The following is a 13400-nucleotide window of genomic DNA, read 5'->3' as shown; positions in this document are numbered from 1 at the left end:
GGTTCATTCGCTTTCCTATGAAAGAAAAAGTAACCCGAGAACTCGAATACTACTCCATGAGTGTATGTCTTCCAACCCCAGCTTCATATCGCACTCTGTCTTATATGATCTTGAAGGTGTTACAAATCTATCTAGAAGAAAGTCTTGCACATGAACCCATTCGACAGAGCCGTTTGAAAGATCGGTAAATTAACCTCACCTTGAAAATAGATTAATACTGGTAGCAGAAAATTCCACTGTTAGTCGGCATGACCTCTCTCACAGAGATTTGACGCTTCAGCTCTTCAACGCTCAACATGTCTGCAAGCTGCACGGTGGGAGAAGTTGCTACCCTGGGAGTTTTACCGTCGTATGCAAAAAGTCTGTTCTCTGGTTCTTGTTGTTGCCATCCCCACCATAATCTATCAAGATTTGCATGGTGCAGGAAGAAGACAGGGTCTGTTGATTATGCCACCCAAGTTAGTTACATAAATCTTAATCTTAATAAAATCAATACTTGAGTAAAAGAAAGGAGGGAGATTTGAAAGGGGATCTTGCCATATGGTCCCGTAAACTTCGAGAAGTCGCCACGAATACTTCCCGAAACAAATTGATGGGCATTCTTCTCCAAGCGTTCCGCAAAATTCTTGAATTCTTTTTCCTGCATGATTTCATCCACAACATCTGGTCTGATCAATTCGCTTAGTTCTTGCAATGATTCACCAGTTGAGAAACCTGGAGAGAGACAGTGAGGCTTATAATCCCCGCCATAGAACATTGCCTCAAGACCAGCAAATGGACCATCCATTACACAGCTACGTGTGCTCTTGTATTAGTGGAAAACGAATCAGCATTTAAAGAATGGAAGAGTTTCACCTTCCTTGTCCTACAGTGCTCTCATCAGATGACTTTCCATCGCCGCCGAAGCCACGCTGACTATCTCAGACTGGAGAGTTGGCAAAATCCTTCCAATCTGCAGACCAATCCTAGTAACTATGAAGAAATGGTGTTATTGTTGTCAGCGGCGGTAGGTAGCGAAGAATGACTTACGGTAAGTCTCCTTTGTAGCTACACTCATTTCTCAACGCATCTTCATACACATGAATAAAATATCTGTGCCACGCGAGGAAAGTAGCCGCAGAATGTGCTATGAAGGCCAACTGTTAGCACACCGGAATCAAGTTCTGTGGGACTATTTACCAGTTGGAGCAGTTTGCTGATGGATGCATGGGAAGTCATCGTACAGAGAGCCATTATTGCGAACCCTGAAAGGCTTTGTAGTTAGGCACTGAACAGCATCAATATATCGCTCTCTCGCGCTTGTGCTGAGTATTCGCCATTCTCGGCGAATAGGTGGAGATACACATGTTGCAGAGAAAGTGATAGATGGTGTGGGAACGGCACTCCAGTTAATGATGTTCTGAATAAACAAAGCCCAAACGGAAATGATGGAAAGAGTAAGTAGAAAGACAATAGCTATAATTCCGCTGAGATTGATCTCAACAGTTGTTTGCTTGTCGCCTCGCGACTGAGGAGAGTTTCCAATTTTGAGCTCTTCGTCTTCGGAGTTCTCGAGCGAAATATAGCTTTGCCTCTTGGAAAAAAACAAAGCTGCTGGAGTTTAAGTGATGATGTTTCTTTGAAGCTTGAGATATGATATCAGAATCGGAGGAAGCTGATGTCATACTGATAGTACTGATGTACACCTAAGTCTTCTTGAGCATCATTACCTACCGAATCTCTGGATGAGGAGACACTGGTCTTGAAACTCTTTCTTATCTTTACTCCGTCCTAGATTACAGTCTTACTCTGACTGTACATGTTGAATAGAAAAACCATTGATGGGATCTATCGTGTTGAAAAGTTGAGCAGCTATACGCATGTACGCTTCTACCTTTGAAGGAAGTGCCCTCACGAACTCCCCTGAGATAATCCCGGCTTGGGTGATAAGTTGCGAGAAATGTGGCTCTTGCGACTTTTCTTGAAGATATCAACAGATATTCCCACATAAAATCGTTAGTAACAGAGTTGTATCCATGGTACCCCTTTCTTGTTGAAGTATATCGATCCGAAGCGATACGTTAGTGGAATTTCAAAGACTGTATATGATGGGTATAGAACGTTTGAAGGCATACATTGACGCTGGCTGTGAGGGCTTTCGACCTTGTAGATATCACTAAATGATATATTGTTATTGGTGAAGAGTTGAGCAATGAATGATGTTGAAGACAGTCGCCAGGGAAGTTCAATACTAACGCATTTTAAGGACAAGCACTGAAGCACTCCAGGCATTTCATATGCAGTGTGGGTGGGCTTAGGATGTCGTGATGAATTCTAGAATATTCTTTGTTCGAAGCAAATTTTCTTGAACAATACAATTTAGAGCAACTTTCAGGCTAACACATTAAGAGCCATGGATAGATCTTCGGTAATACTACTTCTAGTATTGGTGGCTGCAGGTATCGGTAGATGTTTGATACGTCAGAAGAATCCTTCAATTCTCTACCTGTTGATCTGAATTTGAACAGCCTCCGAGATTATGGTGATGTCTTCACAAAGGGATCGCAACACTTTTGCGGCGCAGAGCTTGCATTCGATGTGGCTCGCTAAAACGGGTACATGCTAGCGTACCCTATCCCTGACCTGTGGGTCTGGTCGGAAAGACAGATGCCAAGATGTTTAGACCACCCCGGATTTGCCGCCGCTTCAAGCTTCAAGAACGGGGTTACCAACCATTATCTCGCGTACTTCCCCTCTACAAAGGTTACATTATTTGGTACTTGACCCGCAGAAACAAAACCTCTGCTTTCGTAAGAGGGGGTGAGGTTCTACAACGGCAACACGCTTGATCTCCAGGGTCTTGGCTTGCCCCCCTTTTCTTGTTTCCGAATTTTCCCTCCTGAGACCTCTGTCATCTGTCGGTATCATTGTTGTACACTGTGTTTTGCAAATTACAATGGATAACAAAGATGAGACATTGAATCAGCAGATGCATCACCGACTCTTTCATGCGAGCCAGAACATACTGGTGGTGAAAGAAAGCGAACAGAAATAGCGATTCCAGATGGGGGGTTGACGGCATGGCTACAGTGTGCAAGCTCTTTCTGCCTTCTTTTCAATTGCTGGGGAATTATTAATACATTTGGTGCGTAGAAAGAAATCTATCGTGTCAATCAACCACGTTCGCCTTGAGGCACAAGGAATAGTTCTGCAAACTGACTAGGTATAGGTGTCTTTCAAACTTTCTACCAACAAAGCCTTCTACAAACTGAAAGTTCTTCCAACATCTCCTGGATCGGCTCAATTCAAGCTTTCCTCTTGATATTTCTCGGTATCGCTATTGGTCCTCTATTTGATCATGGGTACCTTCACACATTACTATTCACTAGGACTGTCCTCGTGACCTTTGGAATGATGATGACCAGTATCTGTAAATCATATTTGCAGCTTGTTCTCTCGCGATTAATTATCGTTGGAATTGGATGTGGGTGTCTCTTTGTTCCTAGCGTTGCCATACTCCCTTCGTATTTCTCAAGACGAAGACCCTTAGTGATGGGAATCGGTGCTAGTGGTAGTAGTCTTGGTAAGTCTAATTGGCGGGACTAAATTGAAAAACCCAAGCTGATGCAAATTATAGGAGGCATTATCTATCCTATCATTTTCCGTAAACTACAGCCACAAATTGGCTTTCCTTGGACGACACGTCGGATAGCCTTCGTCATGTTGGCTACCTCAGTTCTTCCTGTGATACTAACGAGAACGAGAAGAAAGCCATCTTCTCAATGGAAACTAGTTGACCTCGCTGCCTGGAGAGAGCTTCCGTACCTTCTGCTTGGCATTGGGCTCTTCTTCACATTCATGGGACTTTACATTCTGTTCTTCTATGTCCAAACGTACGTTGTCCAGCAAGGTATCATGAGTGAAGACTTGGGGTTCTATCTATTAGCAATTCTCAACGTGGGGTCGTTCTTTGGGAGAATTGTACGTATAAAATGACCCTGTCTTTCGTTCCTCGCTTTATATCTGCCATTTGTTCTATCAGTCAATAAAAGAAGATGCGTAGATGATAACTGATAAAATTTCAACCAGGTCCTTAATTATATCGCGGATAAAATCGGCCTGCTGAATGTTTGTATTGCGTGTGGTATTGCTACATCAGTTCTAGGGTTTGCCTGGATTGCAATAGAAGACACTGGAGGGATCATAATATTCAGTATCTTGTATGGGTATGTGGCCTTGCTTTTCGTTCTCTATCTCTTTAACAGCTTTCTATTGAAAGACTCATTACATTGCTTCAAGATGCCCTAATATCTTCTATGAAAACAGCTTCTTCTCCGACCTCTTAGTTTCCCTCCCTCCAGCTGTAGTTGTAACTCTCTCACCACACCCGGGAGTGATTGGTCTCCGTCTTGGAATGTTGTTTGTACCTATTGCTTTTGGTCTGCTTATTGGTAATCCTATTGCTGGGGCAATACTGAAAAGCGGACATGGGAACAATTGGAAAGCTTTGGAAGCATTCTGTGGAAGCTCTATACTACTTTCTGTGGGCTTTCTCGGGGCTGCAAGAGTAACCAAAGTAGGATGGGGAATGAAGGAAAAATCTTAAATAGTATTCAGAATTAATTTGTACATCAAAGTTATCTATATTAACGTAACTCACGAAATTGATGATTGTGTGTCACACAAAGGAAAAGAACAGTAGCGTAATATTTTGAATACAATTTAGACTAGGTTCACTGATCCCAATTTTTCTCTCAAGTAACCAGACCTCTCAAAACATATATCCTGCTCAAAGATTGGCTTTGCTGAGTTTCAGAGGTATTGGCGACTTCACCAAATCCAACCATTTCTGCGACATGATCAACATATCATTTGTTGACTTCTGTGGATCAATCTTTCTCATAGCTTCCTCATCGGCTTTGAATTGAGTAAGTTTCTTGTCCATCCACTCTCCAATCACATTTGTACAACCTCTGACATCTTCCAATGGAGCCATGTGGCTTAGATTCTCAAAAATATGCTTCTCAACCTGCCCCATCTTGACGCCCCCACTACCACCTAAGCCGCTTCCAGTCCGCTCCATCTTTTCGTTCTGTAGATCGGGAGCTGAGAAGTAGCTCTTAGCACCAAAAATGTAGAGAACACTTGGTCTTAAGTAGGCTAGATACTCTTGAGCGATACTAACTTCGGGGCGGTAGAAAGGAAGCCCTCTCTGTTCCATACTGATATCAGGGAATAACAGGTGATCGAATCTGTTCTGACTAGCGTGGGAATCGCGACCTTCAAAGTTTGGACGTAGAAATGACCACACCTCTTGATGCTTCGTTGTCGTTAGGGTATAAGCACCTTCTTTGGCAGTTTCAGAAATAGGGTACAGGAGTGTAGGTATTTTTCGAATACCATATTTGAGGATCTTGTCTAGCACTCTAGGATCTAACCCAGCAAAGAACTTGTTCTGTCTGAATGCGTGAGAGGCAGCAGAAAGAGATGGCCATAAATCGGGTCGATAGCTAGAAGAGCGTGCAACGTTCCCCCCAGGTGGAGGTGAAGACTGTATTATGGGCTCCAAAAGTATGAGGCTCGTGAAGAGACGTGGATGCATGATTGAGAGCCCAACCCTGTCACTTCGTCAGATAGCCCCAAGTTAAATGTTCCAATCAAACGACTCACAGTTGGGTAGCGCCAAAGCTGTGCCCAATACCTATTATAGGTCGGATCATCTGCTCTCTGAATGTATTGATCATCTGCAAAAGATCCCTTGAGTGATCAAAATATGAATCTAGAGTGATTTTTGTTTATTAACTACAGTGTTAAGGGATTTGAAGGAGGAAGTTTGAGCGTACTATCATCGCCCTGCAAGCTTTCATTCATTACTCCGCTGGCTCCCTGATTAGATATGTCGGCAATCCATATGTTTCTGATCTGAAAACCGAGATTCTCCGACAGCTGAAGCAGATCATCCCACAATGGCTCGTAAGCTTCCTAAAAGAGATGGTTCACACAATCAGTTTCTCTGTGGTATAAGTAGTGACAGGAAAGAGATGCTAATATGTGGAAGGGGTTTAGGAGGAATGAAAACAGAACCTACTTTTATGAATCCGTTGGCGTGAGTTGCAATGATGGTAACGGCATCATCTTGCAAACCATTCTTGTGAATTGGCTCGTATTGTTTAATCGCTAGCTGTAGCACATCTTCCTGACGTGTTTTGATACTTCGAGGGTATTCCCGAAGATGCTGGCATGGAATTGTGTGCTCAAAAACATTAAAATAGGACGACGACATTATTCCTCATCTGGGGAGTAGATTATAAGTTCTAGGTAACGATGAGTTCGAGGAAATCAGCACGGCGGGGATAACTCTCACGCTTATATAATGTGGGTCTGGGGTTGCGACTAGGTGGATGCCTAGAGTAGCCGGTGCAATTATCTCTTAAAGCAGCTCCACTTCCATAAATGTAAGACATAAAATGAAACGTCTAAGAATGAGAATATGTATGCATACTTGCAATGACTTCTACGAATTGCTGCAAAATAGTTTCCGAAATACCATCTTCTATCGGCTAATGATGAAAATTTGCAAAACTTCAAAATCATGCATCCGGATTAATGTATACCACTAAGATTTCCTGGTCATTATCTCTTCATTTGATAGTGAACCCCCAACCCCCAATTCCATTTTACTTTTCAGCTTGACTAGCAAATTCTCACAGAATCGTGCTTGCAAAGCAGAAGCTTATCTCCATTCCTCTCTAACATAGTAGTCGTTGCGAACTCGTATCTCGTTTTGACTTAATCCGCATTCCATATCGTCTTTTGCTAAATGTACTAAGCTGATGTAATCTGTAGTCTCAAGATTTACAACATCACCCGCGTCGACGCTTTCATTGCTTTCTCTGAGTTCCTTGAATCCGACAGAGGAATTCTTGTTACCTTCAATGTTACTTGAGCCCAAAGATCGTGAAGGGCACTGTCGCTCAGATGAACCCCCTGACGGACCTGATTTCTTGAGCAAATTTGTTTTGGTAAGGAAGTCGACAAGGAGAGGTCAATAAGTAGGGAGACAGGCCGCGATAAGGTAGAAGTCGGGTTCGACAGACTACCAAGTTCCATCGGAAAGTGCGCTACCTTTGAAGAATGAGTTAAAACGAAGAATGGATGTTGCCAACCCACTAATCACGAAAATGCAATCTCTGGTTAGTCAAATGTTGAATATACTGAAGGAGTAATTCTATGTGTTGTAAAATCTTACTCACATGCTTCCTGTCAGAAACGTCAAGGTTAACCCAATCTTCATGTTTCTTGAAGTGTGTAGCCTCCAAACTATAGGCACTGGGATAATCAAAATTGCCAAGTCTGTAAGAATGTTTGGCAAGGAACCCCAACGATAGAACAAATATTCATTGTAGCATGACCTGCCGGGAATTGTTCGATCCTAATTGAAAGAAAGCGGGCGGCATGGATTCAAAGTAAAAACAGAGCACACAATTCCTGTAGTTTTGATAATAAAGAAGAGTATATAAACGAGGTTGCGATATACTGGTATGGTAAAAATTCGAATATATAAGGCTAGGACAGCAAATTTAGGTATCCCAACCATGGCAAAATAGTAAAAAGAAACCGCAAGCAGATATTTGTAGTATGCCGTGACAATAGAAGGATTGATTTGCTCGAGTGCATCGAGATGACGACCAACACCGCCATATCTAACAAAATCTAATCGCGAAGAACTTGGCATTAGCAAGCAGCACAAGCATGGGTAGAAAGTTACATATAAATTGACATGAGTGATTTATCGCAACTAGTTGACTTGACTGTATACTTACAAATGGCTAGTGCCGATGCACTGATCTGAGTAATGAAGGAAACGAGGACTATATAGTCATCATGACCCCAATCTACTTTGCTCATGATCAGATGCCGAGAATAAACGCGCAGAGATACGAAGATGAGCAGAATTGGAAAAAAAGCAACAGCGACAGCAATGAGTTATCTGCCGTTGTATATTCAGGAGTAAGTTGAGGAGCTTGCGAAGCCGACATCTCGTGGTATTGCTCACAGAAGATGCAAGAAGAACGGGCAGGTGTAAAATCGTGGAAATGAAGAACTAAAATGCAGACTATGGAGCAGAGCAGTATATCAAAAACAAATGAGTGTACAGAGAAGGCAAAGTGATGGCAAAAGAGACATCAGGCATAGAAGGCATGATGTAACCGTTATAAATTCTTCATCATCCATGAGATTCGTATACATGCTCCCCGTTTCATAAAGCCCGCATATAAGCTGTGGTTCTAAAGGAGGAGCACAAGTAGATAAGATCAGTATTTTTTATCATTTGCATATCGTGTGCAAATTTGAAGTAGCTGAGTAGATTTCCCTGGAATCAAACTGTTAATTCAAAAGACAATTCAAAGATTCCCCCAGAAGCGATGTTAGAAATTTGAGAAAGAGGAGGAAAAAAAGAACTAAGGGTTGGAGTACGGCCAGGGATGAAATAAAGGAGATTATGAACATATCTCTAGATCCCCCCTTGGATTTATGGACGGTATCTACAAAAGGATATCCTGCGTGTGAGAGATGAACAACCAGACCTATATAGCAGATATTGTGCAGGTTCCAGAACAACGCAATACGAGGCACTTGCCCAATTCCGTTTCCTTCATCCCCGTCCTGTGTGTGCACCATGATTTTATGCCTAATTATTTTTGAAGGACGTCCTCAGCGGCACCAGGCCCCAAGAATTACAGATAGTACTTAGCCGTAGAACGGAGGGTACGTTAGAGATCTCGACAAAGCCTATTTCTGTGAGCAGCGTTACAATACAGACAAGGAAGGAAAGTATGAGACTCAAAACAGAGAGGCATGACCAACAGTCCCTTTCACTGACTGTTCGTTTCTGAAGTTGCATGTATTGGATATCCTTGAAAAGGTGTTAATTCCGCAGATTGAAGTGTGGAGCCATGGGATAGACGTAGATTGGAAAGCAGCGAGCTAATTTTGGCCCTGGGGAATTAGCTAGATCATCCGAAAGGAGAGGCGGGGAAGATTAGAAGACCTCCTATTGAAGAGTATTTGAAGATCTACACCGCCAGCAAATCTTCTGGTGGGCAAGTTAGAATATGAGTAAAGGCTCAACGAATTAATCCGATGTCATATTCTAGTACGGCACATCATCCCCCAAGTGCCTGCTCATTGATCCGAGCTAGGTCTGTCGAAATATCTGTATCTCATTTTCTGGTACATACACCTATGCAGTGGAGACAAGGATACGATATGATTGTCTCGTATCTCGTATTATAGATGGATATCTCCATACCCCCGCCTTCGCTGCTTTAAGAGGAGATCAATGTGGAAACATAAGTCGGATTAATAATCGGACCGCGTCAGTGTTCCGTTTTGGATGACTTGCAGTTGGTACAGTGCCAGATACTACGGAGAAATTACCAGAATTTTATATCCGCTTATCAACTTTTGCACAACACATCTTATTCCCATGTTATTTCCAGGATCTCAATTCGACAAACTTTAGACAAGAGATCGGTAAAAAGGATCCGGAGGGCTAGACCCTACCTAGCTTTCGAATCTTGCCGCTCCCTTTAGCCGCATCTATTTATACTACATTTGGGAATAGCGACATTGGCATTTAATCAATAATGTCAGAACAAGAGAGGAATTACAGGATTACAATAGAGGGGTCACAGCACAGGGGGAGAACGAAAGTGCACTTTGATCTGGACACCAAATCGCGTGGGAGTTTCTTTAAATAGTGGAAAATGAGTGACCATTTATAGAGTGGGACCAGCAGATGAAAGAAAATTAGAATATCAGAGGAATCCACCGGCCAAACCTGTTGCAATGATGTTTGGAATAATTCTTCTCTTTAGGGTATCTAAGAGCACTGAATATTGAGCGTTAAGTTGGCAGGTGGATCCATCCCTGTAATTTTAAGTATGATCTGCGCCTCTGTCCGAACGAGAAAACTTTACGAGTTACCTTCCAGAAGCTCAATTCTTGTTCGCATTCGCAGAATCATTGTTGATCCACACCTTGATCCATTTTTCCATCCAAATGTTCTCTATTTTCCCTAACTTCCGGAGCGTTTCGCTTTGCACCTGCGCTTCCCCAGTCTCCCACTCTGTACCCTTCCCTCTTTCTTCTTCCGCTCTGTAAAAATGAATTAATTTGATTGCTGGATTCGACTCCACAAGGAGATTAAACCCTGTTTCCTTTCCATTGCTCTCTACCGTACTGTGATAAGATTGGTGATTCACTGTATCTTCAACCTTTCGAACCCAGCTCTCGAGGCTTAACTTCTCAGGTTTTCCCCCAGAAGGATTGCACGAAGAGAGCGCTTCGATAGCTGTTGGTAGAATGTCTTCCCACTTTGCCTGGTATGGGTTGAGTACATTAAACACTGTTGCACCGTCAATGTCTCTGCCATGCTGTGGTATTTCACAAAGCTCGAGAAGTATTTCAGATAGAGCATCGACAGGTATCCAATCGATCCTATCCAAATTCGACCCCAAAGAATATGGTATCGCACCAATAAAAGAAGAAGATATCATCAAGCTGGGAAACCATTCGTTTCTGCTCCACAAAGATGGCCCCTTGATAGGACCACATATCTGACCAACACGTGCAATATTAACTTGGAGTTGAATCCTTTTGCTAGCATAGTCGAGGATTCGTTCCGAAAGGTATTTGCTTTCACCATATCCCATAGACTCCGACGCTGCAACTTCATAGATAACTTTTTCTGGGATTTTGCTGATTGAGCCACTGACAGAGGCAAAATTAGATACTGCACTGACTGATGAAACGTACAAAAACGTGGGCAACATCGAAGCTTCGCTAGCAAACTTAGCCAAGTTGACAACTCCCAGAAGATGTGGATGATATGATGATAGGTTCATATGAAAATTGACTGGCCAAGAATTGTGGATGATTCGCGTAACACTTTTCAGAAGAGCATTGTAGACTTCATCCTCGAGCCCTAGTTTAGGCTTTGAAAGATCAGCAGAAAGAAATGTGACGCGGTCTTCAGGAAATCGTGTAATCAAGTCTCGACTCTTGTTCCTTTCAGTCTGCAAAGATCTACTATCAGCGGATCGATTGAGGCAGTAAACATGCTCAGTATTATCTGTAGTCAAGAGATTTTGCAAGATATAACAACCTAGCCCCCCTGTTGAGCCTGTGAGAAGGATGCTTCCACGCTTGATTACCGGCAATGAAACCGGACTGTATTTTAGAGGGGAGATACAATCGATTAAGCTGAAATACTCCGCAAGTAAACCTTCAATACTCTTCACACGTGTCTCCTCAGCGAGTAACGACGGGCTCACATTCTGTTCATGTTTTAAGGCACGTTGCAAAACTCGGGCAAGTGAAGTGAGCGATGAGTTTGAATAGATGTCATTGACGACCAATTGTGGAAGATTGAGAACCCGCTTCAAATTTCGTATGAACAGTAAAGCTTGCAAGGAATCCATACCATTTATGAAAAAATTGTCTTCGTCGTCAAATGTCAAGCCTGTAAGCGTCGAGCTAGTATGTTTCAGATACGAGATCAAACTCCCGAAGTTATGAGGATCCACCAATGGAATCGAAGTTGTGCTGGACTCGATTGAAGCTTGGTCAGCAGTTTCATAGAGTGCACCAAGCTCTCCTTCGTACTGCGCCAGACTAGCTGCTCTCATAATGGTCCCTTTGGGCGTTCTAATCATAGGACGTTCCGAGGGAACGAAAAGAATGTGAGATCTGGCTACTCGTGCATGCGCTGGGCATACTTCGTTTGCTTCTTCGATCGAAGGCCAGATAGTCTCTACTAGACTAAGTTTACGCGCAGGCGTTAATTCCTCTTTACTCGTGACTTCTAATAAAAGCGCGGTTTGAAAGCGTTGTGAGCCGGCTACTATCACCCCACTTATCTCACGGTGACTAGATAAAATATGTTGCTCGGTAGGAACAGGATATGTTTTTTCTCCGTTTACGAGGACAATAATATCATCAGATCTTCCATAATGACTCCAGCGGTTCGGTTTTGAGGGGTGAGCAACAAACAAATCACGAGTCTGATATTCTTGGAGATCAGGGAATGTCTTGAAGATGGGCTGATGGTTCTCCAAGTTTCTTTCGCGAACGATGAAAAGTTCGTATACTGCGTCTTTGTAGGGACGAAATTCTACACCCGCTTCGGGATGTATGTGAAGATATTTCCAGTCTTCGCTTGTAATGTCCTCGACCAAACGAACCAAAGGAAGGCTTGCACCTTCAGTGGTTCCATAAAAATTGATAAGTTTCGCATGAGATGCCACTATATTGCCACAACCAAGAGGTAGGTCCCCCCGGAGTACACTACAGTGTCAAGATTGGCAGAAATGTGATCTAAAATCTCTGGTGATTTGCTCATTTCCTCCAAAATTGAGGGTGCAACAAAAGCCGCATCAATCTTGTTGTTCTTCAGCGCGCCGGACAGGGACTGTGCTGAAGGTATTGCAGCCTGCAATGGGAGGATTACGGAACTTTGGAATGATATTCCATTAACGAGTACATGCGCAATATATGCGGCCTACATATACATGTCAGTGGGCTCGATAAATCAGAATATTCATCAAAGGGAAGTGCATACATGAAAAGGAGGAAACATGACGAATATTCGATTTCCCTCATACTTTGCATCTACACTTTCAAACCCTAAAGGAGGGCTCAACGATAATGACGTTGCATAGGCTGCACAGAAACCATGCGTCCAACTGATGGGTTTAGGAAATCCAGTCGACCCCGAAGTATGCATGACGACCAAGGGCTCATCGCATACATCATCGAAGCTCTTATCATATGGGTAATGTTTTGAGGGAGTGGTCAAAAGATTTTCAATCGTCGGAATCTCTAAAGTTTGCAGTGCTGAGCCGGCAGTGGCTAGAATGGCCGCCACGGATGGCAATGATCGGCCAGCAGTAATGAAAGTTCTACATTTCGTAGTCCTTATGAGTTCAAGTTGAGCGGCGACGCTATTTCGTGGTGATAAAAGGAGTACCTAAGATAGATGTTCAGCAATAGATGAAAGTCTAACCGTACATCTTCTTACCTTGTAGCCGGCTTTAGTAGCTCCTAAGATGAGCGATGGGTAGATGAAGTTGTTGGGACCAATGTACGCTAGAGTTTCGAGTTCTCTTCCCACCCCAAGATTATCATGCAAGCACCATGCAATCCCGTTGATAGCATTGGCAAAGTCCTTATAAGTGACTTTACGAAAACCTTCGTCATAAGTCACTGAAGAAATGGGGAACTCGGCGTATAAAGCCTGCGGCTTTGTTTTAGCCATGTGGTCAACAATATGTACGAGAAGAGTTTTTGCTTGGGGCAAAGGTGCTCCAGATTCATTGACCGCATATGAAGTCATGATGATAGTATGCTATCTTGCG

The 13400-nt window shown here is 43.0% G+C and overlaps 4 protein-coding genes across 4 annotated transcripts; 1 reads left to right on the top strand and 3 right to left on the bottom strand.

The window, feature by feature from the left end:
• Positions 1-211: 211 nt before the first annotated feature.
• Bfra_009269 (putative tyrosinase-like protein) lies at positions 212-1800 on the bottom strand (the record flags this gene model as incomplete). Its single annotated transcript, XM_037339615.1, has 5 exons — positions 212-438; positions 538-794; positions 1030-1126; positions 1180-1593; positions 1788-1800. 5 exons carry the CDS (start codon positions 1798-1800, stop codon positions 212-214), a joined length of 1008 nt encoding a protein of 335 aa, XP_037189665.1.
• Positions 1801-3531: 1731 nt separating this feature from the next.
• Positions 3532-4585, top strand: Bfra_009268sa (putative mfs monocarboxylate transporter protein; the record flags this gene model as incomplete). Its single annotated transcript, XM_037339614.1, has 4 exons — positions 3532-3562; positions 3617-3960; positions 4069-4205; positions 4279-4585. The coding sequence occupies 4 exons, from the start codon at positions 3532-3534 to the stop codon at positions 4583-4585; spliced, it is 819 nt and encodes a 272-aa protein (XP_037189664.1).
• A 183-nt stretch (positions 4586-4768) lies between these two features.
• On the bottom strand, positions 4769-6262 carry Bfra_009267 (putative toxin biosynthesis protein; the record flags this gene model as incomplete). The annotated part of the gene is made up of 4 exons (XM_037339613.1): positions 4769-5597; positions 5650-5758; positions 5823-5961; positions 6068-6262. The coding sequence occupies 4 exons, from the start codon at positions 6260-6262 to the stop codon at positions 4769-4771; spliced, it is 1272 nt and encodes a 423-aa protein (XP_037189663.1).
• Positions 6263-9980: 3718 nt separating this feature from the next.
• Bfra_009265 (putative nrps-like enzyme protein) lies at positions 9981-13378 on the bottom strand (the record flags this gene model as incomplete). The annotated part of the gene is made up of 4 exons (XM_037339612.1): positions 9981-12237; positions 12330-12544; positions 12605-13012; positions 13064-13378. The coding sequence occupies 4 exons, from the start codon at positions 13376-13378 to the stop codon at positions 9981-9983; spliced, it is 3195 nt and encodes a 1064-aa protein (XP_037189662.1).
• Between the last annotated feature and the right edge of the window lie 22 nt (positions 13379-13400).

The sequence above is a fragment of the Botrytis fragariae genome (assembly GCF_013461495.1).
Source record: "Botrytis fragariae strain BVB16 chromosome Unknown tig00000161, whole genome shotgun sequence".
In the NCBI taxonomy this organism is placed as follows: Eukaryota; Fungi; Ascomycota; class Leotiomycetes; order Helotiales; family Sclerotiniaceae; genus Botrytis; species Botrytis fragariae.
This window is presented reverse-complemented; position numbering and strand designations above follow the sequence as displayed.